Here is a 27844-nt window from a genome sequence, read left to right as displayed (position 1 = left end):
AGCAACAACAAAATAATAAGACTTAAAAATATTCAGAATAAGAGCTTAAATTCCAAATACTAGTTTACAGGAGAAATGAGATTTAAGCATGAACTTGATAAGAAAGTAAAATTGGTATGGATGGAGTCTGAAACCTATTTTGGCCACTGATGACTACAGATAGTAGGACTCTGGAGGCTGGTGGAAGGAATGGCTGGAGGCTGACAAGAATGAACTGGAGGAAAGAAATCAGTTTTTCCTCCTATCTCTGCCCTGTGTTGTCTAGGACAAAACATGAGATACTAGGCCCCAGCCCAGAATTCAAGTTGTTGAATTTCCTGAGGAGAATGTTCTGCTCAGACAATGAGGTGACGTGCCACTCACATTTAACTCCTCTATTCAAGTCTATCTTAATCCTTGGCCTTCATGAATTACGATGAGGAGTGTTCTTTCCCATAGTGTCTAGCAGATGAAATTCTAGCCAGAGTGGTTACCTGGCATTAGAGTAGCTAATGAAGGTAGCTCAGAGTAGTTCTACAATGCTTTCTCTGCCTTTGCCCAATGCTATACCAGCTGAAATTAAAAAAAAATATCCACAGGAGAGCTTAAGCCCCAACAAGATAGGGAACACAGGGCAAGGGCAGCTATTTCATGAGAACAGAGACAAATAGAACAAAGCACATCACACTACTAAAATGAAGAGAGTAGGAAGTTAAGATAAGAGTGATTAATATACTGGCAGTAACAATAAAAGATAGTAGTAAAATGAAATATGAGACGAAATTGTTAAAAAAGAACAAAGATAAAATGCAGTATGAAAATGAATAGATATGAAGCAAACACAGGTAGTTCTAAATTAAAGTGGCAGTGGTGTATCCTACACATATTCCATGAAACAGATAGCCGGAATACAGCAAACAACATATCAGATAGATAGCAGGAATGATACAATGCAAGAACATCACCATGTGGAAAATAAGATCAAAGAACTCTCCTCCAAAATAAATGCTTCCAGAATGCTGATCAAGGGATAGAAAAATCTAGGTGATAAACTAAATAATAAGAATAGAAATAGGAAGCTCAGAATCTGGGCCAAAGAAGAATGGGGGGAAAAGACTGAGAAAAATATTTCTGATACTTCAAAAATTAAAATTAATTCAATTATAGTGATGTGCATCTATAAGCATTTAAGATTGGGAACTTATAGCCAGCCTGTGCTATACAGCAAGACATTGTCTCACAAAAATGCAACAAGTCAATTAACTAAATTAATAAGAAATTTGAAATCAAAGTTTAAAGACTCCAAGTACAAATTGAAAACACTCACACCAGAAGCAAGTAGAAAAGGATGGCGTAAGGATAATTACTTTATTGATAAAGTCTGGTATTTTTAATAGAAAAAAGGACCACAAGGGAAAAATGAAGATCTAAATTAGAAACTTAAAAATTACATTGTGAAAATGGGGTATGGGTGTAGACTAGACAAAAGAAGCCTTATGGGATTGCAGAGAAAAGGTGAATGATTTCAAAAAGAGTTTAAGGTACCAACAAGGAAGACAGCAGGGATTGGTGGTGCACTCCTGCAATTCCAGCACTCAGGAGGCTCAGGCAAGAGGATCAGGATACAGAGGAAGAACCTGACTCTCCAAAAAAGCAAAGAAAGAAAGAAAGGAAGAAAGAAAGAAAGAAAGAAAGAAAGAAAGAAAGAAAGAAAGAAAGAAAGAAAGAAAGAAAGAAAAGAAGGAAGGAAGGAAGGAATAAAAAGAAAGAAAGAGAGAAAGAAAGAAAGAAAGAAAGAAAGAAAGAAAGAAAGAAAGAAAAGAAGGAAGGAAGGAAGGAATAAAAAGAAAGAAAGAAAGAGAGAAAGAAAGAAAGAAAGAAAGAAAGAAAGAAAGAAAGAAAAAGAAAGAAAGAAAGAAACTAAGGAAATGTATCAAGATAATCATGAATGCATGTCAAACAAATGATACGCACATTATATGTGTTTGCATGGTATAGTGAAAAACAGGAAAAGATGTTTTTTTAAAGCATATTGAAGCAAAAAAACAGGAAGGAATTTGCTTGTACCTTTTTCTGACATGGGGTACTATACCTGCACTTTTAAAATTTGACCCTTGGCTGTCTCTCCTCTAATGCCTTTGACTCCTGGCACAAGTCAGCTTTCATAGTTCTCTAACTATCAGATGGCTGATCATGATGCTGTTCAACTTCCACAAACTACTAAGGGAACCCCCTTATCACTTTAGTCTACTCGTGTGTGTAAATTTCTCTAGAAACCCAGACTAAAACAGTATTCTAATATGTTTATGAAAAAATAAGCTTTTATAAACTAACTTAATTTTGCATTAAACAGTAGAGAGGCAGAGCTACTATTGCCAAGTATTAAGACACAATTGATAATACAGCCAAGTAGACCAACTGGACCAGAAAACAGAGCTCAAAGGTAGTTTCACTTACATACAGGAACTTAATTTATCATATAATAAAAGTAAAATCATATTCATGGTGAGGTTTTAGCCAGACTGTTGAAAGCTTTGGGTGACTGTATATTCAAAGAATAAAGTAAAGGGAAGTACTTTTTGAGTTTTAAGTTTGAGAGCAGGCAAAGGTGAAGCTTATATACTTGATCTATAGATATAAGAATAGATTTGGGAAAACAATTCCAACAACACAGCCCAGAAAAGAATTACTTTAATTAACTAATTGAAAAATTTTGACCAACAAAGGACATGATAGATCAAGTCAACAGATATTGACAAGTTGAGTTATTTGCAAGAGGGTGTTGTAGCTTTCACTGCTACCTCAAAAAACAAACATGAAGGTCATATAGGTCAATGTTGTACCAGTTTGGGGCTATGGAAACTAAAGGGAGAATGATTGTTGTAGCCATTCTAGAAAGCAAGTTGCTATTGTTTAATTTTTATCATATTTTATGATCTAGCAATTAAATTGCTTACTATTCATTCTCCAGAAAAATATTATATAGTTAGTTCATAAATGGTCACCTACAATGACTTTTTTAATATTTGAAGCATTGTCTTAGCCACAAATTAGAACAGTTAAGCTATAACTCAGATTGATAGGCAAACTCCTACTGGTTCATACTATGAAATAACGTAAAACAGTAAAAGATAACAAAGAAGATGTTCAAATAACACCATATTTGGCTCATTTCTATCAATATAAAGCATTGCACATAAAGTATTAAAAAGATTTCTAATAAAATTTACAAAAATTCGAAGTGTATGAACTCATCAGGGTACTAGTGCTTCACACCTATAGTTTTAGCTACTCTGGGTTCTAAGTTCTGAGGATCGCAATTCAAAGCCAGTCCAGGAAGAAAATTCCCTGTTAGACTCTTACTTCCAATTAACCACTCAAAAACTGGAAATGGAGCTGTGATTCAAAATAATAGCATGCTACCCTTCAGTAAAAAAGCTCAGGGACAGTTCCCAGGCTTTGAGTTTTGCCTAAGGATGGGTAAAAATAGATAGATAGATAGATAGATAGATAGATAGATAGATAGATAGATAGATAGATATTCCAAAGAAAATGAATCTCTCATGAAAATAAGAACTGTAACAAAAAGTTATAATGGTAGGTTTTTGAGACATTAAATGCAGGATACAAATGAAATGGTTTAAAGAAATGGAGAACACAATGAGAAAAGTCTCACACAGAAAGACATATGATCTAGGGCCGGGAATTTGGCCTAGTGGTAGAGTGCTTGTCTAGCATGCACGAAGACCTGGGTTTGATTCCTTGTTATTACATACATAGTAAAAGCTGGAAATGGTGCGGTGGCTCAAGTGGTAGAGTACTAGCCTTGAGAAAGCCCAAAGACAGTGCTCAGCCCCTGAGTTCAAGCACCAGGAATGGTAAAATAAAATTTAAAAAAACATAGAAGACATATAATCTATAAGATTAGAAGTTTTGATTAGCATTCAATTATTGGTTGAGGTTCATGACTTTTGTCTCTCTGTACCCTAATTTCTAATTATTAGCTTGAGCCACATTTTCTGTCAATTCACCAAATATCAGCAATTTCCTATAAGTTAGCTTAACAAAAAGTAAAAAAGAAAAAAGAAAGAAAAGGGAGGGAGATTACTGTTCTTGAGGAAAGATAAAAGGTTCTCTAAACACTTGTGAAAGATAACCTAAAGCTCTCAAATTGGATTCTACTTTTCAAGATTAATTGAAAACTTCAGATGCGGATGCATATTAGACAGATGATATCTATCTATCTATACCTACATATATATGTAGGTATATATATGTATTTTGGGGGGGTGGTCATAGGGCTTGAACTCTGGCCTGGATGCTGTTCACCTCAAAGCTAGTGCTCTACAACTTGAGACATAGCACCACTTCAGTTTAGTCTCATGGATTTTCGTGCTGAGGCTGGCTTTGAATCGTGATCCTCAGATCTCAGCTTCCTGTCTAGGGTTACAGGTGTGAGCCACCGGCACTGGGCCAGTGATGGTTTTTCAGGTTGAAAAACACCTGTGTCTGCTGAGCAGTGATTTCTCTAAAATCAAACATTCCAAATTTTATCCTATGTGTTGTCATGAAAACTTAATCCTCACCTGGGTTAATCTGAGTTGATAACTAAGCTTTTCTGAGCTATTATTGAGCTGTTCTCTAAAAACATCGTCATTTTCCTTCATGCCAGGCGTGCTGTATGAGGCACACTCAGAGCTTTATTTCTTACTCAGCAAATACTCCATATTGACTGGTATTATGAAATAAGTATTATGCCTTCTAAGGATGAAGCAAAAAAGCATAGGGGAGAATTATGTTTTTATTTGTTGCATTGATTATATTTTTCTTACATAAATGAAAAATCAGAAGGGGAAAACACATAGTACAGTCAAGAACTAGCTCTGATAGGTCAAAGGATTGAGCTAAAATGGTGATTTGGGGGAGAGGGAAGATACAACCTTTGTGATCCTGAGTGAACCAAGCTATTTCCAGTTCATTTTTGAACCTGCACTTATTAAATGAAAATCTCTGCTTGCTGCAATAAAAAGGACGCAATCTTTGTCCAAAAGGATTTGATAACCAGAAAGGTCAGAAAATGGCAGCCCAAGTCACTTTACTTATCTCCAATGTACTTTCTGTGAAATAATGGACCTTTACCTTGACAGTGAAGCGTTTTTTCTTTGGTGGACTCCACACTATGCCAGTTGAATGAATAAAAGCACGCAAAGGGGTTAAGGATGTCACCAGTACATATGCTTTGAGAATCACAGATAGTTCTTCAGCTCTAAAAATTATTTCCCGTGAAGCAAGATCTCTTGTTTGGTTCCTAGAAGAAAAGAAGACAGCATAATTATTTCTCCAAAACTTGGAGTTGATAAAAAATGCATAAATTACCTACAAGCTTTGCAAACCCCTTTTATCTTTTGTTAGATGGACCCCAGCCCTCAGTGTATTGGGTTTTCTTAAACAATTCCTACAAATTATTAGTGCCACCACTAGGGGGTGGACAGGGACAAAGGAAGAGATCAAAAGAGTTGTGGAAGGAAAAGAAACAAGGGAAAGCACTATACAGATTGAGGTTTGAAGATGTTTAAAGGTTGAATATTCAAACTATACATAACCTTAGGTAACTGATTCTGTTACAACAGAAGTGATATAAATTACATCTTGTGAGCTGTGAAATATTTCTTTTTTCCCACTTGCCTAATTCTCTTCTGTATTTTCCTTTCCCCAAAAAGATGTTAAGATTTGTATTCACGCCCAGACTTCCAACAATAAGCAAAAATACTCCCTTCACTTGTTCAAAGCTATCTGATACCCCTCACTCTTTTTTTTTTTTGCCAGTCCTGGGGCTTGAACTCAAGGCCTGAGCACTGTCCTTGGACTTTTCTCAAGGCTAGAGCTCTACCACTTAAGCCACAGCACCACTTCCAGCTTTTTTCTATGTATGTGGTACAGAGGAATCCAACCTGGGCCTTCTCACTTGCTAAGCAAGCACTCTACCACTCGGCCAAACTCCCAGATCCACCCCTCACTCTTGTAAATAAAATGAAATCTTAAAACCAAATTATTCTGTGGACAAATAATACTGTACTTATAGTGAAACAAAATAGACTTTCATCATACATGATTCCAAAATCTATACCCAGTTGCTTTTCTCTTGCATGTTTCTATATACAATCAAAAATATAATTCAACATATTATGTCAAAATATAATATTTATGTAAAAAATATAAAAACTCCATTAAATTAGCCACCTTTTGACAAAACTAATTTGATTGATAGTAAAGATGGTTATATTTTAACTTTTGAGCTTTACATAAGCAAAAACTGAATCTTTTTTCATATACTGTTAACTTCTGAAATACTAGTTAATAACTATAAAATTAGGTGAAGAAAACTCATTTATGTCTTAGATATGAAAATTAAAAACTAATTTTTGTCCTGTAACTTGTCTACATCTTAAAAAGCATTTCCCTGGAGGTATATTGGACAAACTTCAGGCTTTGAAGATTTGTTCTGAGATGCTGGGAGCAATTTTTAAAATTTGGTAGTTAGAAAAATTTCATTCATCTACATTCTTAGACTAAGGCGATGCCAGGTGAGGATAAAATTCAATTTAAAACTTTATTGCCTCACATCATCAAGCTTTTAAATTCAATTTATGTTAATGTAACTTACTAGATAAGAGTCCAATTTACCCAAATGTTTATTATATAGCAAGAGAAATTTAAATTAGTCTAGAATAAAGTCAATGATGATATTCTTTATTAAGGAGGTATATTGAAATTTTAAGTAGCTAAATTCAAGCATGTATCCCCCACCACTATCTCTCAGATGTGGTTTGTACTTTTTGTCTAGTCTCTTGAAATGCATACCAGATAGAATGATACCAGATAGAGCTGGTATCATTTGAAATGAATGGCTTACAGTTGCTCACGCCTCCAGTCCAATGGTCTCCAAATATGTGGCTTCAGTGATTTTAATGTGTAACTGGAAGCATTTGACTGTAATTGCACTTGAGGAGCCGTGCACACAGAGGGATTCACAGGAAGTCTCAGTTCTAAAAAGAAAAGAAAAAAAAAACCGAAAACAACACAAACAAACCAAAAACAAAATAAAACAGGGAGAGTAGAGCAGAAGACAGTCATTCTATTGATTCTTACTGGAATGGCCTTCAACCAGAGGATGCTCTGTTTAGTTATGTGCTCTGTGGGACATTTACTTCCAGTCTGCCCCTTTATTCTGAGTACAGTCTTGATTTAAGTATGACTGCATGTTCAGAGGAGATTTGTTTTATAGTGTGTTCTTTACAACAATCTAGGAAAACATTGGTAATAACTGATTGTTAAAGTTCTTGCTCAGAAGGAAGGGTAGATTTGCTGCCCATCTCCATCCATCACCAAGCTGACCTATCATTCACCCACTTAAGGAGATACATTATCAAAGGGAAAGTGGCCAGGATACTGATTCTTGCCTATGATTTAAATATTACATGAAAATGTAGGTTGATGTCCTGATATATTTTTTTCAACAGACCAACAGGTTTTATTCGGGATGAAAACCTAGTGTCCTTCAGCCCAGCTGAAGAGATCATTACATGCACCCTTTCAGCTAGGGTTCCTTTTAATCAGGCAGAAAAAGGAGGCAGGATAGAGGTCAGGGATGGTTTGATTTGTATGGTGGGGGACAGGAAGAGAACAGGAAAGGGAGCTCTTTTTGCAAAGATGGAGGCAGAGTGTGAGAATAATCTGAGTCACAAGATAGGGAGTTTTCACAGTTTGCAGCAGATGAGTTTATACCCGGAATGGCCCTCAGTCACTCTCCATCTTTTTAATTTTTTATTGTAATGTATAGAGGGGTTGCAGTTATATTTGTCAGATAATAGGTGCATTACTTCTCACACATTGATACCCCTTCTCATGTTTTTTCCCATTTCCTTCCCCCATCTCTCCCAATCATCTTGTTTCCCCCTCCCCTTTCCTATTTCAAATAATCAAACGTATATGCATTATACCAGGTAACACAGTCGTCCTGACAATTCTTGTTTATTATGCCTCATTAGTACCTTACCATAAGTCTTTAAATAGTCCATACAATATTAATATCAACTTCTTGAGAACAATTATACTTATATGATTAAAAAGCAAAAGTATAGCATTTACTTGGCTAGGAACAGTTTGTAGAAATCTGTAAAAAAAAAAAAAAAAAGTATCTTCGTGGGGGCCGGGAGTTTGGCCTAGTGGTTAAAGTGCTTGCCTACCATGCATGAAGACCCGGGTTCGATTCCTCGGTACCCCACATACATAGCAAAAAGCCAGAAGTGGTGCTGAGGCTCAAGTGGTAGAGCTCTAGCCTTGAGAAAGTCCAAGGACAGTGCTCAAGCCCAGAGCTCAAGCCCAGGACTGGCAAAAAAAAAAAAAAAAAAAAAAACGTATCTTCGTATCACTGCCTAGTAAAACACCCCACGAGAAACCAAAGGATATGTATCAAGTTTTAAAATCCAGGTCATTTCAATAGGTCAGATTCATCTACTTTAAAAAATATGTAAATTGACCTAACTGACATCAATACTTACATATTTACAGTTCTGTTTTTAAGATTATCCAAAAGAAGCATCATAATGGCATATCTTTGACCTATTTTCCTTTGAATCCAAAAATTCTCTCATATCACTGAATAGAGAATTAACACATATACACTTCGAAGGAATTTACTTTAGCTATCCTCTCTTTCGTTGTATATCTAGATTCATTTTGTTAGGTTTTTTCTTTTATAACTTCAGAAACACTGTAATGAACACTTTACATGTCTATTTTGATGTGCTTCTTAACAAATTTATCTCAACTCTTCTGAACATGCATAATTGCTAGGTGAGTTGGACCATTGTAGATTTGTCATTACCAAATTGCCTTCTAGAAGTATTGCCCCAGTTTCTACTCTCTCCAAGAGTATATAAGAATTGTTGTTATGTTTTTAATTTCTGGGTAATTGTGCTTTATTTTTAAATCAATTTATCTAACACTCTAAATGGAATGAAGACTTTAAATTATTTCCCCTCTTATGCATATTTCAACAGTGCTTACAGAGTCTAATTTTAAATGCTTCACCTCCTTAAGTAAAAGTCAGCAGAAGTCAAGCTATTTGATACACTCCCCTGTCTCATTACTTAGCCCAGTGCGATCTTGTTCAAAACTCAATAACCTACTTGTAGGACTTCTCTGTTAATGAAGATCTAATACATCATAATAAAGGAAATATTCAAAGTGTTTTGTGTTTTGTAGATGACAAAGAGATATTAGAATATTTTTTAAATTTTCTTCATAGAGCTCAAAACTATTAGAAAACGAAAATAGTGGATGAGGGTATAGCTCAGTGGTAGAGCAAAAGATTAACATGGCAAGAGCTGGGCTTCTATCCTTATTACCAAAGGTAACACAGGGAAATATCACTAAAATTCCTCAGTGCTAAAGAAAAAATATATAAATGTGTTTACTGTGTATCTTCTTCACTTAACCCATTCATAAACATTATCCTGACACAATAGGTTTTTAGAAAATGTTTGTTCTGGCAGTAGACCAGACAATCTTTGGTTAAAGAACAAAATATTATTCTAATGAATTAAAAATACTTTTTTTGGTTATTTATTATTCACATTTTATGTGGCATGCAATTATATATACCACAGGCAAAGACTAAGCACTGGTAAACACTTGTACTAGCAAAGATTAGCTGTCAAATTTATATTGTATTTGATTTAATGTTTTGCCCCATGGCTAATAATTAATATGGAAGTAATAGCACAAGTATAATTATGTTTCAGAAATGCTTGAATATTGTCTTGCATTTCGAATTAAGAAACTAGACTTAGCAAGTATTTTCTTATTTTAAAATTTCCAGTGAGGATAAAAGGCTGTAATTAGCAATTAACAATTTTACTTTTGAGATTAGGAGTGTAAATATGCTGTTTATAAGAATATTAATTGCTATTCCTGCCTGAGGATGTTTACTAGTCATAATAATTAGCCTGAAGACTGAAGCTATACAAACATAATCTCAGAATTTACATGCATAGCAAATGTCAGTTAGCATACATATGTACAAACTTGAGTCATACCCAGAATTAACTGTCTTACAATTGGAAGGGGCCACGTAACAGAAGCTCTACAGGTAGAGAAATGTAAATTCTGAAGAAGGCTCCAGCAAGGAAAGGCTCAGGAAAGAAATGTCCCACCTCCTTCTGAAACAACTTTTTTGAAACTAAGATGAGGAAACCATGCAGATGCAGTCTGCGGAAGGTGGCTTCTTAGAGAAGGGTCCAGAGTGAATCCAGAAGGGAAAATACCACCTGTTACTGGTGCAAGAAAACCAGTCATGTCCACATCACAGATATTTCGGACATGTAAGATGTTGGTTTGCACTGTACAACTTTAGTAAAATTTTCAGTATGAGGCTTGCTCATTCTTTACACTTCCATGGCTTTTTGTTGCTGTTGTTGTTCTCTATGATCAATGCATAGATCTCTGGTTATTTTGGTAAGAAGAAACGGAAATTTAAAGTATGGCTAAAAGGTTCTTCCTTTTTCATTTATTTAACATGAAATGACTACAATCACAATTCACTATCTGATTGAAATAAATCTACTAAGTCTTTCATGTGATGCCCAAATATTTAGTATTTCAAATGAGTCTCTAAGAACAAAACAGAAATTGTATATGATAAGGAAGAATATGTAGATTAAATCTAAGACTGTATTTTCACTTACAAGTAAACGGTAAAGATATGCACTCTGTTTTAGGTGATTTTCCTCTGATTTAGTATTGTAGTGCCAAGAAACTTGTTTACTTTCCATTTGGTTTTCATTTATTTAAAGAAATTCTTGGAATGTGGGGCTTGGCTCAGGAGTAGGGTGGTAGTCTTGAGCTGAAGAACTCAGGGACAGCACCCAGGCCCAGAGTTCAAGTCCCATGACCCATAAAAAAAAAAGAAAGAAAAAAGAAATTCTATATTAGGATCTAATTCTGTCTTACAATATGGCTGGAGTATGTCTGGGGTTAACCGAGTTAGTGAAAAATTTAAATTTTTTTCTCTGTACATGTTCTAAAAAAGAGCCTAGCTACTCAGGAGGCTGAGACCTGAGGATCAAGGTTTAAAGCCAGCTGGGGCGCAAAAGGACCTAAGACTCTTATCTCCAATTAACCTCCAGAAAATGAGAATTGAGGCTTGGCTCAAGGGTAGGGTGGTAGCCTTGAGCTGAAGAGCTCAGGGACAATGCCCAGGCCAAGCTCAAGCCCCATGACCCACCAAAAAAAAAATGCATTAAACCAAAAAATGCAAATAACAGTACTTAAGTATTATAATCAGTCTGAGGAAAAACAATGACATGAGCTTTATGAGGAAATACGAAGCAGCCTGTGTCCTGAAATAAATGGAGAAATAATTTGACTTACACAATTGACTAGGTCAACAAAATAGGGGTATGTTCTAAAGGGAAAGTCATCATATAAAATTTCCACCAATGAACCAACCCATCAATCCCATGCCTACTGAAAGCTAAATAAATATAGGCCATAAATGTTCTCCTTTTTGGTCTTTTTCAGTAGAAGTGTCAAAGTCATACAATTCTACGAAAGCAACTTTCCTCATGTACTGTTCAATGATTTTACCATGACAACATGAGAACCATGAATTCTGCTTGTTTTCCTAACAAAGTCTCTGACTAGACTACTATTTCAACTTTCTTACCTTGTGATTTCACAGTGCTGACTAAACAGTGTGAAAGATTGTTTCATTACTTTTGGGCAGTTTAATTGTCCTTTGATATTTTTCTTCATAAAGTTTCCATAGGAAAAGAAATTTTTAGAAAGGAATAATGTTGACTAGTTCAGAGAGGTCTAGGATGAATAATTTGATGCAAATTAATGAGCATCATTAATAACCATTTGAAACCCAACTTCCAAGCAATATTAATACATAGAGCACAATAAATATTACAATAATATAGCTGCTGCCTAAGCCGACCCACTGTGAAGATAAGTTAATCACATTATTTATATGAAACTTTTTTCTCTTGTGAACAATTTTTGGAATAAACCATGAAAAATTGATATAATTTAGGTCAGAATAATGAATGACTTTTTAGAATTCCAAACCATGATTTTAAATTCTAACTCCATTGTAGTGAATCCTAATATAATTATAAGACAGGGACACTGAAGGGCCTATTTAAATGAGATCAATTAATATGTTTTTTCTTTAGCCAAGAACCAGTGGCTCTCCCCTATAACATTAGCTACTGAGGAGGCTGAGATCTGAGGATTAAAATGTGAAGCCATTCAAACAGAAAAAATCTAGACAACTTCATTGCCAAAATAAACAGCAAAAAGGGGAACAAAAAGGGAGACTCAAGTGGTACAGCAAGCACTCGTGTAAGTAGACTGAACAAATGCAAGGGCCTGAATTCAAATACCAGCACTGATAAAACCAATCAAAAATATGTCTCTTCTTTAATAGCAACTTTACAGAGTATTTCAACTTAACAGTTTTTATGCCATATGTTGGGACAGTAAAATGGACACCATGTAACTATTAGTTGTTTCTCTACTTCTACATTATTTACAAGTAATATACTGTATTTAAACCATATATTTATTTCAAACATCAGGGTCTTCTTCATTTCCCTAGGTTAAGATAAGCATACACATGACCTAGAGACTGTAGCCAGCTGCCAAAATAAAGTCTAATGAAAGCCAGAGACCTCGATACCAAAAATAGGCCAGGAACATGGAACTATGTCAGGAAAGATTTTTGGTTAGGACATTGAGCAAACATGCAATTACCAATCCATCCTGTCCTGAGGTTCTTCATCTCTAAGCCACCATGTGATTAGATTCTGGAGGGTGGGTTTGACTGAGCAGCACTGTAGCTCAAGGGTCCACATCTAATAAGTTATAAGGACACCAGAATGTCAGCCTTCCCCTGACAAGAACTCTACAAACTGAGTCTCACTTTGCACCCTTAGCTAGTTAAACACATCATTAGCCAAGGACATCTGACCTCTTTTATGTCTTGTGAATACCTAAAGAATTAACAGAGTTAATTGAAGCAAAGGGGGAGGGGACTTTGTGTCTAAAGAGCTAAATAATTGCTGTCCCTTAAAATGTTAATTAAGTAATTAAATTTTGAATTATTTCTTCCTGTCCTTGTCTATATTTTAACCTCTAAAGTTAACCTGTTTCATTTCCGGACAGATGTGAAGTCAGGACATGAAATTCAAATGACCGTTACGTAATGATATTCTTCTAACTTTACCAGACATCTCTCATCTCTAGTAGTATTACCAACTTGCTTTTAGCCAAATGTGTGCATGTAGATAAAGAGATAGAGAATTATGTATTATTTTCCAGAGAGGTAGCCCAGGCTTTTGCAATCAGCATGTTGTCTCAATGAACATCACTTGTTTGTTCCTATACTGCAACTTTAGACTTGAATTTTCCTGTTCTAGCTGTTCCTCAGATTCCTTGGGATAGGTGTACGATGGATAACATTCACTTGTATTCTGCCATGTACTGGAGTCAAATATGTTAGATAATCTTGGAGAAAATAGTTCTGTGGCCTCTAATCACATCTCCGTCATTTTAATAAGTTGGGGTTATGCAACCATTGCTTGTCTAGTGAGCTCTGGTGTTACTCAGGCTCCAAGTCTTGAGACAGGCGTTCAGACTCTGTTATTTTGGGCTGTGTAGGGAGGACTGGGCAGGAAAGTCCATGAGCCTTCAATTAACCACTACAAAACTGGAATTGCAGCTGTGGCTCAAAATGGTACAGCACTAGCCTTGAGCAAAAGAGCTCAGAAATAGTGACCAGGCCTGAGTTCAAGCCCCTCAACCAACAAAAGCAAGCAAGCCAGACAGAAAGGAAGGAAGGAAGGAAGGGAGGAAGGAAGGAAGGAAGGAAGGAAGGAAAGAAGAAAGGAAGGAAAATTTGTAGAATTTAACAGATGTTGTATGTGTGTTAAATAAGACTAATTCTATACTGCTTTTTGCCTATAAGTCTGTTCTCTCAAAAAAGCCTGCTTAAAATTATTATTCTTCAAGGATTTTAGAGGTAATTCTGTTATTAGAAGGGAGTGTTTTATTTTATGCATTATTTAATATATCAAAAAGCTCAGCCATTTTTCCTTTGTCATCTTCTTTTGTCTTTTTGTTGTGGGGCTTGAACTCGGGGCCTGGACACTATCCCCGAGCTCTTTTGCTCAAGGCTAGCACTTCTACTACAGCTCCATGTCTGGTTTTCTGGTGGTTGATTGGAAATAAGAGTCTCGTGGACTTTTCTGCCTTAAAGTATCATTTTGGTTGGCCTGTCCTGCCGTGGGCAGCCTAGCTTCTGTGACTGAAGTCAGGTTCCAGGACCTGAGTAGGCTTCAGGACAACCTTGGAACTCTGGTCTGTAAGGAAAAAGAAGGCGAGATGGGCTGACTGGTAGCAGACCAAGATTCCCTTTAGTGAAACAGCACACCAGGTTTCAATTAGGACTGCAGTTGAACTTCCAGTTGTTCATTCAATTTCATGGGTTTGGAGTGAAAAGCGACTAAAGTCCATGGCCACCATTTCACCAAATGATTTGCAATTCAAGTCTTCAGCACTTTGCCTCAAAGCTACCCTTCTCCACTCAACTTGCAGCTCCCGCAGATTGCTCAGAGAATTGTTCTTTATTTAGCGTTTTTTCCTCTCCCTTCAATCTATCTTTTCATTCCTGAATCACTTTAAAGTTTCACAGCATCCATTAGTCCTGGGAGGTTGAGTTAACATTAGGGCACTTAGTTGTTTACTAAAAGTTTCCAAAATTGACTTAAATCTCTTTGTTTTTCTCTTCCTACTTTTACTTTTCTCTGCAGGTACCACATTCTATATGATTAAAGGCTTTTCCCCACTAGCAGCTTAAAATGTTGTTTCAATAGCTTACAAACAGCAAAACACCTTATTAAAATATATCCACCAAGTTAAATTTCCTTTAATTATAAACTCAGACTGCACCTGGCCTATGTCTCATTTTCTTCTTGGTGGGGCACATGTGTGGATTTACCAATAAGCTGTGTAACTGGAAACATTTAAATACTCTTTTGTAGCTAGAATCTTGCATTTTATAACCATTATAAATAGAGTTGAAAGTCTTTTCCTTTAGATAACACCAAACTTGTCTAAAATTGGCTGTTTACTGATCCACACTGGACTGAAGGGGAAATACAGAAACAAAAACATTACAGAATACTGCAGTAAAGAAGATAAATTGGGTAGAGACAGTTTACTTAAGCATGTCATCTTTCCCTTCTTTTCAACTCTGTATTTAGATTCAAAGTAAACTTTCCTACTCTTGCAATATTTGGAACACTAGAATATAAACAGAGATGGCTTTCTATTTGAAGGGTAAATACATCCCTGTATCTGAACTCTGCTCAAGGGAAATATTCCAGGTCTGGTTGTGACAAGGTTAGAACTTAATGGTATTGAACACATCATCAACACTTGAAAACAGAAAAAAAAAATATTAAAGGCACTGATTTCTACCCCTTCTAACATCTGTGGCCCAATATAAATGGCAAGATGCAATCTAGTGGTTTGCTTTCCTTTTTTAATTGTCCATCCTGGGGTTTGAACTCTGGGCTTTGGTGCTGTATTTGAGCTCTTCAGCTCAAGGCTAGTGCTCAACCATATTGAGCCACAGTGCCACTTCCAGCTTCTGGTAGTTAATTGGAGATAAGCATCTCAGGGACTTTTATGAATGGGCTGACTTTGAACTATGATCCTCGGATCTCAGGCTCCTGAGTAGCTTGAGTTCCAGGCATGAACCAGTGCTCAGCTACCATCTAGTTATTTCTTGGTGTGGTGGGATAACTGTGAAGCACATCTGAGCTCTCTGGCTGTCTACTGGGTCTGGCCTTTATGGGAAGAACTAGTAACTGGGGCCTATTAACAGCGAATCTGTCTACATATGGTGGAAGGCAAGAGAGATAAAAGGTAATGCAATGTCATGGAAGAGGAGGGAAACATTTAGAACATTGTTTTATAACATATTTTTATAGTCCCTAAACTCAACTTTTCTTCAGGTTTATTTCCTTCTAGATTCCCCCCACCATTAAGCAATATGGAAACAGTCAATCTGTAAAATTTTCAAAATAATATTGTTGAATATTTCATACAAGGTGAAAACTTGTAAAAACAAACAAACTAACTAACTAAAGGTGATACCTACTGAGTTGAAGAAAGCAAATTGCTTTTGATTATTTGGGGGCATTAGAGAATACATGGGAACAATCAGGCCACAGTGGGGCCAGAGATGGCAATCCAAAATTTCATATAGAATAATAAAAGACTCCGTATAGCAAAAACACTTCTTAGCAGAAAGAACAGCGCAGGAGGAATTTCAATACCAAACTTTAGACTCTATTACAGAGCTATAATTATCAAAACAGCTTGGTACTGGCACAAGAACAGGCCTGAAGACCAACGGAATAGAACTGAAGACCCAGATATTAAACCACAGACCTATGGCCACCTAATCTTTGACAAGGGAGCCAAAAAAATAGAATGGAAGAAAGATAGCCTCTTCAACAAGTGGTGCTGACAGAACTGGTTAAGCACATGGAGAAAACTAAAGTTGGATCCTTCTTTGTCACCCTGTACTAGAATTAACTCCAAATGGATCAAAGACCTGGAGGTAAAAGCCAACACTCTGAAAACTTTACAAGAAGGAATAGGAGATACACTAGACCTCCTTGGCACAGGTCGAAACTTTCTTAATAAAGACCAAGAATCACAACAAATCAGAGAAAGGCTGGATAAGTGGGATTGCATTAAACTGCAGAGCTTTTGTATGGCAAAGGACATAGCTAGTAAACTAATTAGGAAGCCTACAGAGTGGGAGAAGATCTTCACCAACCATACAACAGACAAAGGCCTCATATCTAAAATATATCAACAGCTCAAAAAATTGAATCACTCCAAAACTAATCTCCAAAGGAACAACCATCCCATTAAAAGATGGGCCAAAGACTTAAAGAGAGTCTTCTCTGAAGAAGAAACAAAAATGGCCTATAGACCCATGAAGAAATGCTCAACATCTCTGGTCATAAAAGAAATGCAAATCAAAACAACTCTAAGATTCCACCTCACTCCAGTTCAAGAAAACTAATAACAACAGATGCTGGAAGGGATGTGGCCAGGAGGAATCACTACTACACTGTTGGTGGGAATGCAAACTCGTTCAACCACTATGGAAAGCAGTATGGCAGTTCCTCAAAAGACTAAACATAGAGCTCCCCTATGACCCAGCAATTCCACTACTTGGCATTAACCCAATCATCCAGAAACAAAGACATACTAAATCCACCAGCACAACAATGCTCATTGCAGCACTATTTACCATAGCAAAGATATGGAACCAACCTAGATGTCCCTCAGTTGATGAGTGGATCAACAAGATGTGGTATTTGTACACAATGGAATTCTATGCTGCTGTCAGAAAGACTGACATTGCCCCATTTGTTAGGAAATGGAAAGACTTAGAAAAGATCATATTAAGTGAAGTAAGCCAGCCTCAAAGGAACATAGGCTCAATCGTTTCCCTCATTTGCCATAATCAGTAGAAACCTTGGGCTCTCCTAGCAGAGATTTGCAATAGAGCAAAACCTTGATTCAAAAGGCCATATGGTAGGATGCTAAATGAAAGGATCTCTAGGATATAGAAACATAAGCCATATAATGAATGATTGTTGTCCTTAATGTAGTAAGTTATCTCTCATGTCTTTTGCTGTCCCTTGGTTATCTCATATTGTTACAGTATCTCACTTTGTTACCTGATATATCAGATATATTTGTATTTGGTTATTTGAAATTGAATAGGGAAGGGGGGAAAACAAGATGAGGGGTGGGGGTGGGGGGAGGGAAATGGGACCAAGACATGTGAAAGGGTATCAATGTATGGGAATTAATGTACCATCTATCTGGCAAACATCATGTAACCCTTTTATTAATTACAATAAAAATATATGAAAAAGAAAAAAATTGCTAGACTAAAAACCATTCTCAAAATGTCTTAATTACATCCAAACTATATATTTCTTTTCAATCATAATATGACTTTACAAATGCTCATTCATCTACATTTCTATGTGAGTACTTTGGAAACCAGCTTGGCAATTCTCTCCATGATCTTACCCTGATAACTGATTGAAGAAGGGGGGTCTCTTTTATGCTGGAGGCCCAAACTTGAATCTGCGGGCTACCCACATCTGACTTACTAAAAACCTTTAGCACATGACCTCAGTGTAAAGTTTGTCTATTCTGCCTGAAAGGTTGTAGTTGATCTGGGGACTTGAGTCTGGAATAAGCATATCAGACAGGGCGCAGCAGAAGAAGGAATGGAACAACCTTCAAAGGAGCGAGTGTGTCGGTGAATGGGCATGGAGTTTCCCAGAGCCAGCAAATCTCTTCTGCTGTTAAGCTCTCTAGAAAAGCAAAGCAACACAATAAAACCTAGTGATGTCTGTAGCAAAGGCACATCACAATGTCTGTGTACAAATATTGTGATGCATTAAAATTTAAAAGAATTGGGCCGGGAGTTTGGCCTAGTGGTTAAAGTGCTTGCCTAGCATGCATGAAGACCCGGGTTCGATTCCTCGGTACCACATACATAGAAAAAAGTCGGAAGTGGTGCTGAGGCTCAAGTGGTAGAGCTCTAGCCTTGAGAAAGTCCAAGGACAGTGCTCAGGCCCTGAGCTCAAGCCCAGGACTGGCAAAAAAAAAAAAATTAAAAGAATTGGGTTAGTTGATGAAGTAATGACAAGAGAAAGAATACCTAAAATCAATGGCTCATGAGATAGTAGTTTTCATTGAGCATTCCTTTCTTATTTTCTTGGATATAATACTAACTTCAAATACCATATAGTAGATAGAAGTTATGGAGCTGGTGCTTTCTAGCTGTCTAGAGTTTCTCCATTACTAAAAAGGGCATGGAAAAATCCATTCCTTAAAAGGTTGTAGAAGCTCTGTATGGGAGTTTGCCAAAGTGTTAGAGTGCATGCCTAGCATGCACAAAGACCTGGGTTCAATTCCTTGGTACCACATACACAGAAAAAAGTCAGAAATGGTGTTGTGGCTCAAGTAGTAGAGCTCTAGCCTTGAGAAAACCCAAGGACAATGTTCAGGCCCTGAGCCCAGGCCAGGACTGGCAAAAAAGGTTATAGAAACTCAAAAGAATGAAATGCACAAAGTGTCTGATTCAGAGTGTAATGATAATTTTGTAATGCTTCAGGCCAGTAGTTTAGCCTAGTGATAGAGTGCTTGCCTAGCATGCACTAAGACCCGGGTTCGACTTCTTGGTACCACATATATAGAAAAAAAAAGCCAGAAATGGTGCTTTTTTTTTCCCAAGTGGTAGAGCTCTAGCCTTGAGAAAGCCCAAGGACAGTACTCAGGCTCTGAGTTCAAGCCCTAGGACTGGCAAAAGAAAGGTAATTCTTCCCCTTGCCATCATTTTGGGGTAATTTATAAAATAATCATGAGCCATAAATCCTAGTCTACTGTAATTATCTGTAAAACAAACCACAAATTAGCACCAATTCTGTTTAGTAACTGTACTTAATATCTAACTCCTACTTACTGGCTTATTTTTTTGGATCAGAAACTATCTAAATAGAAATATAGATGCTGAGATATATTACAAGACAGATGATAAGTAGACATTGATATATAGATAGCTAGATAGCTAGATAAACAGTTAGATAGATAGATAGATAGATAGATAGATAGATAGATAGATAGATAGATCAAATGTGGAAAATTGAAAGCCTCATTCAGTTTTCCTTTGCAACTTAATTAATGAGCTTTTTCATTAATATAGACATGATACCATATATGTGAATTACATAGGCTTATAACACATATATTCCTGCAAATCATTTGCATAAAACTATGAGAAAAGAATGATCAGCAGAATTATTCTCATTGTACAAGTCTGGAAAGCAAACACATTAAGTTAAGCTTCTTTCCTAGAATCACATAGCTCTATCCAGCAACTGTGAAACTAGAATTTAGTTTCTTCTTATGTGAACATTAAGATTCCTGACTTCTGTTTTCACCGTGAAAGAGTCTTTAGGTTAGAAATTACTATGTACATTCTGACTGATGTTCAGAAAAAGTAGAAACAACATGAGCAGTGGAGAGGCCTCTCAGTTAATGTGGAAGAATTCTGTGCTTTGGTCCTTTTAGGGATATACTAATCCCTTGAACTGCTACACATTTGCTGGTGAAATAACCATGAACACTGGGATTCATGGCAGTAGTTAAAAGGACTCAATGAAGAAAGTTTTCTATTTCACCATTAGATGGTGCTAGAAGAAGTTTAAAGAACATAGTGACAGAAGTTATTGATGGAATGAATCATAGGGCTAAAAAGGGGTTCACCATATAATAGTCTATGCTTCTCTCCTAAGACAAGGCCTACCCAACCCATCATTAAAGGATAAAAACTCTTCCATTATTCAGTTAATTATACATTTTCCAGGATAGATGCCCTTTCATTTCACAACTTCAACTAAAAATGAAATATTTTATATAGGGAAAGAAAGGCATTTTATTTTCTCTACAGTTTGTTGCAGCTATACTTTTGGCTCCTTGTCAATATACTTTCAGCAGGATGTGTCAAGTTGGAAATGACAAAATGCCTATTACACTGTACTGGTCCCAATAAAATGCATTATTAATGCTTATGGTTACAATGAGAAGTTCAAGGAACCAGTCATAACAAATATTATCCTTCCATGAATAATGCATTACATATGTGCAATTTATGAAGTTGTCTGCATGTCAGCTAATGTGTCATGTTAGTGAGTGTTATTTTTGAATATTGATGCCATGTTTACAAATCAAATGTTGGTATATTGTCATGGATGTTCGTGAAAATAAAAGAAGAAAGCCTTGAACACTCAAGACTTCCTTGGATTGTTTTTCTTTTACAACCAGTACTTGTAATTTTTTCTTTTGTTTTGGTTTGGTTTTGGTTTTTGGGTTTTGGGGTTTTTTTTTGGCCAATCGTGGGCCTTGAACTCAGGGCCTGGGCACTGTCCTTGGACACTTTTGCTGAAGGCTAGTGTTCTGTCATTTGAGCCACAGCACCACTTCCAGCTTTTTCTGTGTATGTGGTACTGAGGAATTGAACCCAGGGGCTTTGTGCACACTAGGTGAGCACTCTGCCCCTAGGCTATGCTCTTGGCCCTTGTAATATTTTTTCTTGTTGTTCAGTATTTTCCTTTACCAGCTGGAGGCAGATAAAGTGATTGATTTAGAGTTCAATACTCCATAGCTCCCCAAACTAAATTGTATCTAAGGTTTTGTGTGTGCATCTGTGTGTTTTCATGTAGGGATAAGTGAATAGATTTTAAAATGCACAAAACAGAAGAATTGAAGCCATGGTATAGTGGAGTCCTCTTTGACATGATTTGGGTATACTGCCAAAGCAGAAAGATCTCAGAAGGAATTTTTACCATCCACCATCTAAATCCCAGATCCTGATCTATTCTAAACCTTTTGTGATCTAGTTCTGTAATCTCCATAGGGAGTCCATGGTAAAATAAAATAAAAACGTAAGTCACTGCTGTAAGAACGTTATCTATTTTGAAGCAAACAACATTTTTCAGGCATCTTATCAAGATTTCAGATTAACTCCTCTTCTGTCACATGTTCAGTGACTCAGGAAGAATTTATTTGGGGAAAATACCACAGTTGCAGTGTATGTGTGTCAAACGAGGAAAAGATTTATTGGTTTCCCTCTAACAGGTTACAGTGAACAGCAGATATTTCTTTCTCATTTTCAATGGAAAACAAAAAGCAAGGATATACTATCACTTTCTCAAAAATCTACATTTGATGATTCTGTGATGAGTTAATTTAGAAGCTTATGATTTCCTGGCCGAGCTGAGTTTTATGTGTAGGTCAGGCTGTGTGGGTGCCCAGCTCATTGAACAATTGAACATTTCCTTTGATTATGTCTGAAATTCTCACCAATGTTTTATGAGTCTGGGTAGAAGTATTTCCTTTGGAGATGAAGGTTATATCTAGGAGAAGGCAGAAGTAGTAGGCATTGCTTTATCAGCTTGTCTGTGTGGGGTTGAAGGTAGCAAATAACCCTACCATACCACCACACAGAAAAGATAGGCCCCTCAGTAGCCGGAAACCAGAGCCAGAGATCTTAGTGCTTCAGACAGAAATAATGTTAATGTTCCCATATTTTAAAAGCATTTTGGGGGGCCGGGAATTTGGCCTAGTGGTTAAAGTGCTTGCCTAGCATGCATGAAGACCCGGGTTCGATTCCTCGGTACCACATGCATAGAAAAAAGCCAGAAGTGGTGCTGAGGCTCAAGTGGTAGAGCTCTAGCCTTGAGAAAGTCCAAGGACAGTGCTCAGGCCCTGAGCTCAAGCCCAGGACTGGCAAAAAAAAAAAGCATTTTGGAGGATAAAGGTAGTTCTAGCTAAAGAATCTTATAACTATATCAATAAATATTTGTTAAGCATGTAATACAGGTCTGTTGTATTTCGTCTGTCAAATCATATTTTTTTTCTTGAGGATCTTTCTCCTTCTCCACATGGTTTGAGTGAAACTCCCAATCACACTGCCTCCGACAACTCTCCCCATTTGTGGCTGTTAGTAACTGGAAAGTGACCCACAAAGTGATATAATAAAACTTGAATACTACTTGTGAATGTGGCTACTTCTGAAAATAAGACATTAAAAGAGGCAATTAAAAGAAATCACTAGAGTAGGCCCTAATCTAATAGGTATGATGACACAGAAAAAGGTCTGATGACAAGAAGGTGTAATACAGATAGAAAGGCCAATAAGATCATAGCAAAAAGGCAAATACTGTCAAGTCAAGGAGAAAGACCTCAAGAATGACCATGCCAGCTGACACCATCATCTTGTACTTTTGGTCTAGAGGCACTGAAAGGGGATGTTTAAGCACCCCCTTCCCAAGTCTATGGTACTTTGTTAGAACAGTCCCTGTAAACTATCACACTAAATGTGAGAATATTCTCAACCCAACCCCTAACTGAAGCAATTCTCCTGATAGTAGTTGACTAGAGTGCACTGGCAGCCTGAGATGATCTCTCATTTTGCAGAGGAGTCTCCCCCTGCATCTGATGGGGTTTCTGAACTGGGAATAATTGACAGCAATCGTCCCTGTATTATGGAGAAAACCTCTCTGCAGAAAGAAAGAAAGAAAAAAAGAGGACAATATAGAGAGAGAACTTGAGTGGAGAGATAAAAGGGTAGAGAGTGACCCATGCAAAAAAAGATACTGAGAGACAAAGACCATTTTTGAGTTTGCCCCTAAAATCAGTTAAACTTGGTGATACTTTTACTAGTTAACCATGAATTCCTGTTTGCTCATGTTTAATTGAGTTGGGTTTCACACATATAAATGACAATAGTCTAGACAATTTTCTAGGTTGCATATATTTTAATTGCGGTCTAGGCCTATATGATATGGATAAAAAGCTGAACAGTTAGAGAAATGGAAATAACAAAGTTTTCCATGAAATAGTAGATACATGACTATATATTAAATTCTATGGACCAAATCAGTGTTAGTAAAAGTAACAGGCAGTGAGTGCAGAGAGAAGAAATCACATTTTGTTGTCATGATCTACAAAAAAAAAAGAATTCGTTTTATTTAAGTGTATTTAAAGAGAAAGTATCTGTAAAGGCTACCATGAGGGAGAAAAGAAAGAACAAAGGGAAGAATGAAGAAGGGAAGATCCTAACATATACTAAACAATTAGGTTTCTTTCTATAAGAAACTTCTGGGTATAATGTGTGTGTGTGTATTTATGTGTGTGTGTGTGTGTGTGTGTGTGTGTGTGTGTGTGTGTGCATGTGCAGGGCAAAGGTGATTGGAATTTGGATATTATAACACCATTTGCAGTCCATACAAAATGATCAGTATAGGCATACTGCCACACAACAGCCAACAAGCACACTTGTCTTTCTGTTCATGTGCCAAATGATTTTGCAAGCTTTATACACCCATAGGCTGCCCATTGCCCACAGCTGGTAGAGCTTAAGAAAAAATATATCAGCCTGTATCTACTGCAATCTAGATCGATGTTCATTCTTTCTGATTTCGATTTGCAAGCTGTATCTCACACATCCTCACTTTCTTTCACAAGATCCATAAAAGAAACTAAAACTCAATACTCATCAGAAAGTGGTAGATTTGTGTCCTCTGGCCTCAATACAGAACCATTAAGATGAAGAAACTGCCTGGAGAGCAAATCTATAAGTACTGCAACATCACTGGATAAGTAAAGAGAGCAACCTCTCCCTTTTGTCTTCCTGCTCCTTCCTCTGGCAGTCTACACTTAGCTTTTCTCCTTAAAAGAAATGATGAAGAAATATTTGAAGATGTTTGCGTTGAAATATGAGCCTGCCTTCGAGACTTAGTCCTACATTTCCATTCTAAATGCATGAGGATCAACCAGCAATAGGAGAACTGGCTCAGTCACTCTTTTTCATAACAATGAGGTGATCAGATTTTTGAGGACCAGAATTCATCCAGGAGTTACTACTCTATCATGAAATTTATTGCTTTCTCCCTTCCATAGAAATAAATGACTTCTTGTTATAAACAGATAGTGTAACAGGAAGGACTGAAACAGTTCACTGCTTCTCTTGCTTCAGCATTCTGCTCCATACTATCAACTCAACAAGAAGTTCACAGCAAGCAAATGAGTAGATTAATCTGAGCTTTCACAATATCTTGTCATGACTGACAGGGCTTCCCTTCTACAACTCAGACCACCTTCATTAGACCTTTCAAATACAGCTAATGTCTAACATCCCAAAATCATTAGAATAACTATTACATAGTAGTGGCTTGATTCTGCACTGGCTTGACCTGTAGGAAATAAAATAAAGTTATATCTTTAGGGAAGCTGAATTGTTGCAGGGAGGTAAACAACACACCCTGGAGTCTTTAATTAGGTAAAATTGTGGTGTGAAGGAGAGAGTTTAAATGTATCTCCTTTTATTAGGTAGACTTCATTCCTGAGTCAGTCTTGAATCAGTGTCTAAAGAACCAGCAATTTGAATTTTTGATACAAAAAAATGTGCACAAAATAGTCCCCAGTAACTTTCCCTAGGTCAATGAGACATTTATTTTCTTCTTTATACTTTTCTGTTTTAAAATGAAAATGCCTTGACATTTGCTTTCTCTCAAGTTTATGACTGAAAGAGAAATGAATTCTATATTTCCTGGTGACTAATTTGTCTGTTCCAACTGGTGATGAGTAGATAAAACTCTGGGGAGACATTCTTTTACAAAGCAAATTTAGACTATCAACACACACTTTTAGAATTTCTTGTGAAATATCTCCTGATCACAGAGGAGTAAATCTTTTTTATTTGTGCTAAACTCAAGCATCAAGAATTCTATGTGCCTTCAAATGCATATTTTTCACTGATTCCTTTAATTAGAGTCATTTAAATGGTATGTGCTTTCATAAGTATTTTAGATTGTAATTGGGATAGGCTAGTTCAGGGGCTGCAACCAGTGCTTCTGGCAATGGTGATGGATGTGATGATATCTGGCTAGGATGATGAAAGCATCACCTATGTGCACATCAAGATTCATAGGACTAGCCAGGTGTTGGTGGCTCATGCTTGTACTACTAGCTACTTAGGATCTGCCAGTTCTGAGAGTTGTGGTTCAAAGCTAGCCTGGACAGGAAATTCCAAGAGGCTCATCTCCAACCATCAGAAAAGTGAAAGTGGAACTGCTCAGTGGTAGAGCTGTAACCTTGAGCAGGAAAAGGTCAGGAACAGTGTCCAGGCCTTGAGTACAAGCCCCATAACCAGAAAGCAAAACAAAACAAAAATATGGGAGGTAGTAACAACATTCCACAAGAAATGTATCTACTGTTTTACATATGTAACTGCAACCCCCCTGGCAATAAAATTAAATTAAAAAAAAACAGGGATGATAGGAGATTTGGAATGAAAGAAGTTAACTCGTGGTAATTTCCTTATTGAATATGATGACTCAAACATTTGTAGATGACAAGAAAAGATGACAAAGATATGCTGAAAATCCCTGCTAACGTTGTAATTTCAGTGTTAATGGAAAACCCAGCTTCATTCTTGGTTTAGCAAAGTTCTGTTGTATGGAAAAGACAATAATTAACAGAACTTGTAGAAATGTGAAAGTGAGAAGTATGGAAACAGAAATGTGGGATGAGATCACATAGTTATTGACTTGTATAGTAATGGGAAGTGTGAGGAAATTCCTTCAGGTTTCTTACATTGTAACTAATACAACTGTACTCAGGTCTATGTTTTAGTGTAGCTTCTGGATATGACTTTATCTTTTTTTTTTCCTTTGTCAGTACTGGGGCTTGAACTCAAGGCCTGGGCACTGTTCTTGGACACTGTTTGCTCAGGCTAGCTCTCTGCCACTTGAGCCCCAGCACCACTTCCAGCTTTTTTGTGCATGTGGTTTGGGGAATTGAACCCAGGGCTTCGTACATATGAGGCAAGCACACTACGACTAGGTCACACTCCTGCTCCAGCAGCCTATCTTTTTCCATATATTCAACTCTTACATCTTAGAACCCAAATAAATAATTTGTTCTAGATAAAATCTATCCCTGGATCGAATCAGATCATCAGTCAAAGAGCGGCTTACCTAGACCTTGCTGTTTCAGTCACTAGATAGACTTCTGTGAGCACATCTAATATATTTGTTTTACTTATTTTGGAAATGATAGCCATAAGCAAAGCACCTACAACCCCACTTACTTAGGAATACACAGGCAGGAGAATCACAGCTTTGTGACAACCTACACCAGGTCAACAAAACCCTATCTCACAAACAAAAATACAAACCAAAGGCCTAGACATATGATTCAAGTGGTAAAATCCTCATAAGCACAAGATCTTTGTTTCAACAATGTCTAGAAAAAATAAATGTAAACATAAGATCCTTTTGGTTACAATAAGAAGAGTGGACTTTTTATGTGAAGCGAAGAAAATAAGAGGGGAGACTATAAGAGCATAGACTTAGACTTAGTCGGGGCAGGGTAGAGAGGGAGAAAACTGGATAGGTTAGTAAGCTTTGAGGATGGGTGCCTTGCTGTAGAACTGAAAGAAAATTTGAATGTACTTACAGAAATTCTACCAATTAGAAATTCATTAGGTTTGCAAACTTATTTTCTAAAATGCAAATATATCTAAGAGGCTTAGGACTACCATAAGGGTATAATTTAGTCTGCATTAGTTCCATCAGCTTACTTCTTGCTATCACCTTGTTGAAGTCAGCCATATTAAATAGCCAAGAGCTTTATTTGGGGGAGGGATGTTTTGCACAAGGAATATTAATTGTGTGTGGCACAGAAGGTGAGAGTTTGGGGAGTGAGAGATGCATTAAGGGATGCATTAAGAAGTCCCCCCCCCAAAAAAAGCACATAAGAAAAATGATCAGAATTTGAGAACACAGAACACCAAGCTTCGTTCTTTACTTGTAATATTAGAAATGAAATATTAAATCAATCAGGACTACCACTACAGATAACTTAATTATTTTTGCTTAGTGTTTAACAATAACTTCTATTGTGTTATCTTAATGATATACTTTGTATTTGTTAATAAAGACCTAGAAAATAGTGGTTTCATCTTAGTTAGATACAATAAAATGTGTTAAATTTCATGCTATATTTCTATTTTCTCTGTAAAATGATATTATTACTTTAAAAACTAGGGCATAGATCTTACAATGCTCACTGTCTTATCTTCAAGTACAAATCTTAGTACATTTCAAACTTCACATGAAAG

General features: G+C 36.7%; 1 protein-coding gene across 2 annotated transcripts in view; it reads right to left on the bottom strand.

Annotated features, from left to right (window-relative positions):
* Cped1 (cadherin like and PC-esterase domain containing 1) overlaps positions 1–27844 on the bottom strand; it is a 252245-nt gene that overhangs the window by 160244 nt on the left and 64157 nt on the right. For both annotated transcript variants that reach the window (XM_090333210.1, XM_090333211.1), the window contains exons 6-7: positions 6893–7025; positions 5119–5287 (exon numbers count right to left, since the gene is read on the bottom strand). In XM_090333210.1, coding sequence (XP_090189336.1) covers positions 5119–5287; positions 6893–7025 — 302 coding nt within the window. The remainder of the gene's footprint in view (positions 1–5118; positions 5288–6892; positions 7026–27844) is intronic.

The sequence above is a fragment of the Megascapheus bottae genome, chromosome 5 (assembly GCF_031878675.1).
Source record: "Megascapheus bottae isolate mThoBot1 chromosome 5, mThoBot2.hap1, whole genome shotgun sequence".
In the NCBI taxonomy this organism is placed as follows: Eukaryota; Metazoa; Chordata; class Mammalia; order Rodentia; family Geomyidae; genus Megascapheus; species Megascapheus bottae.
This window is presented reverse-complemented; position numbering and strand designations above follow the sequence as displayed.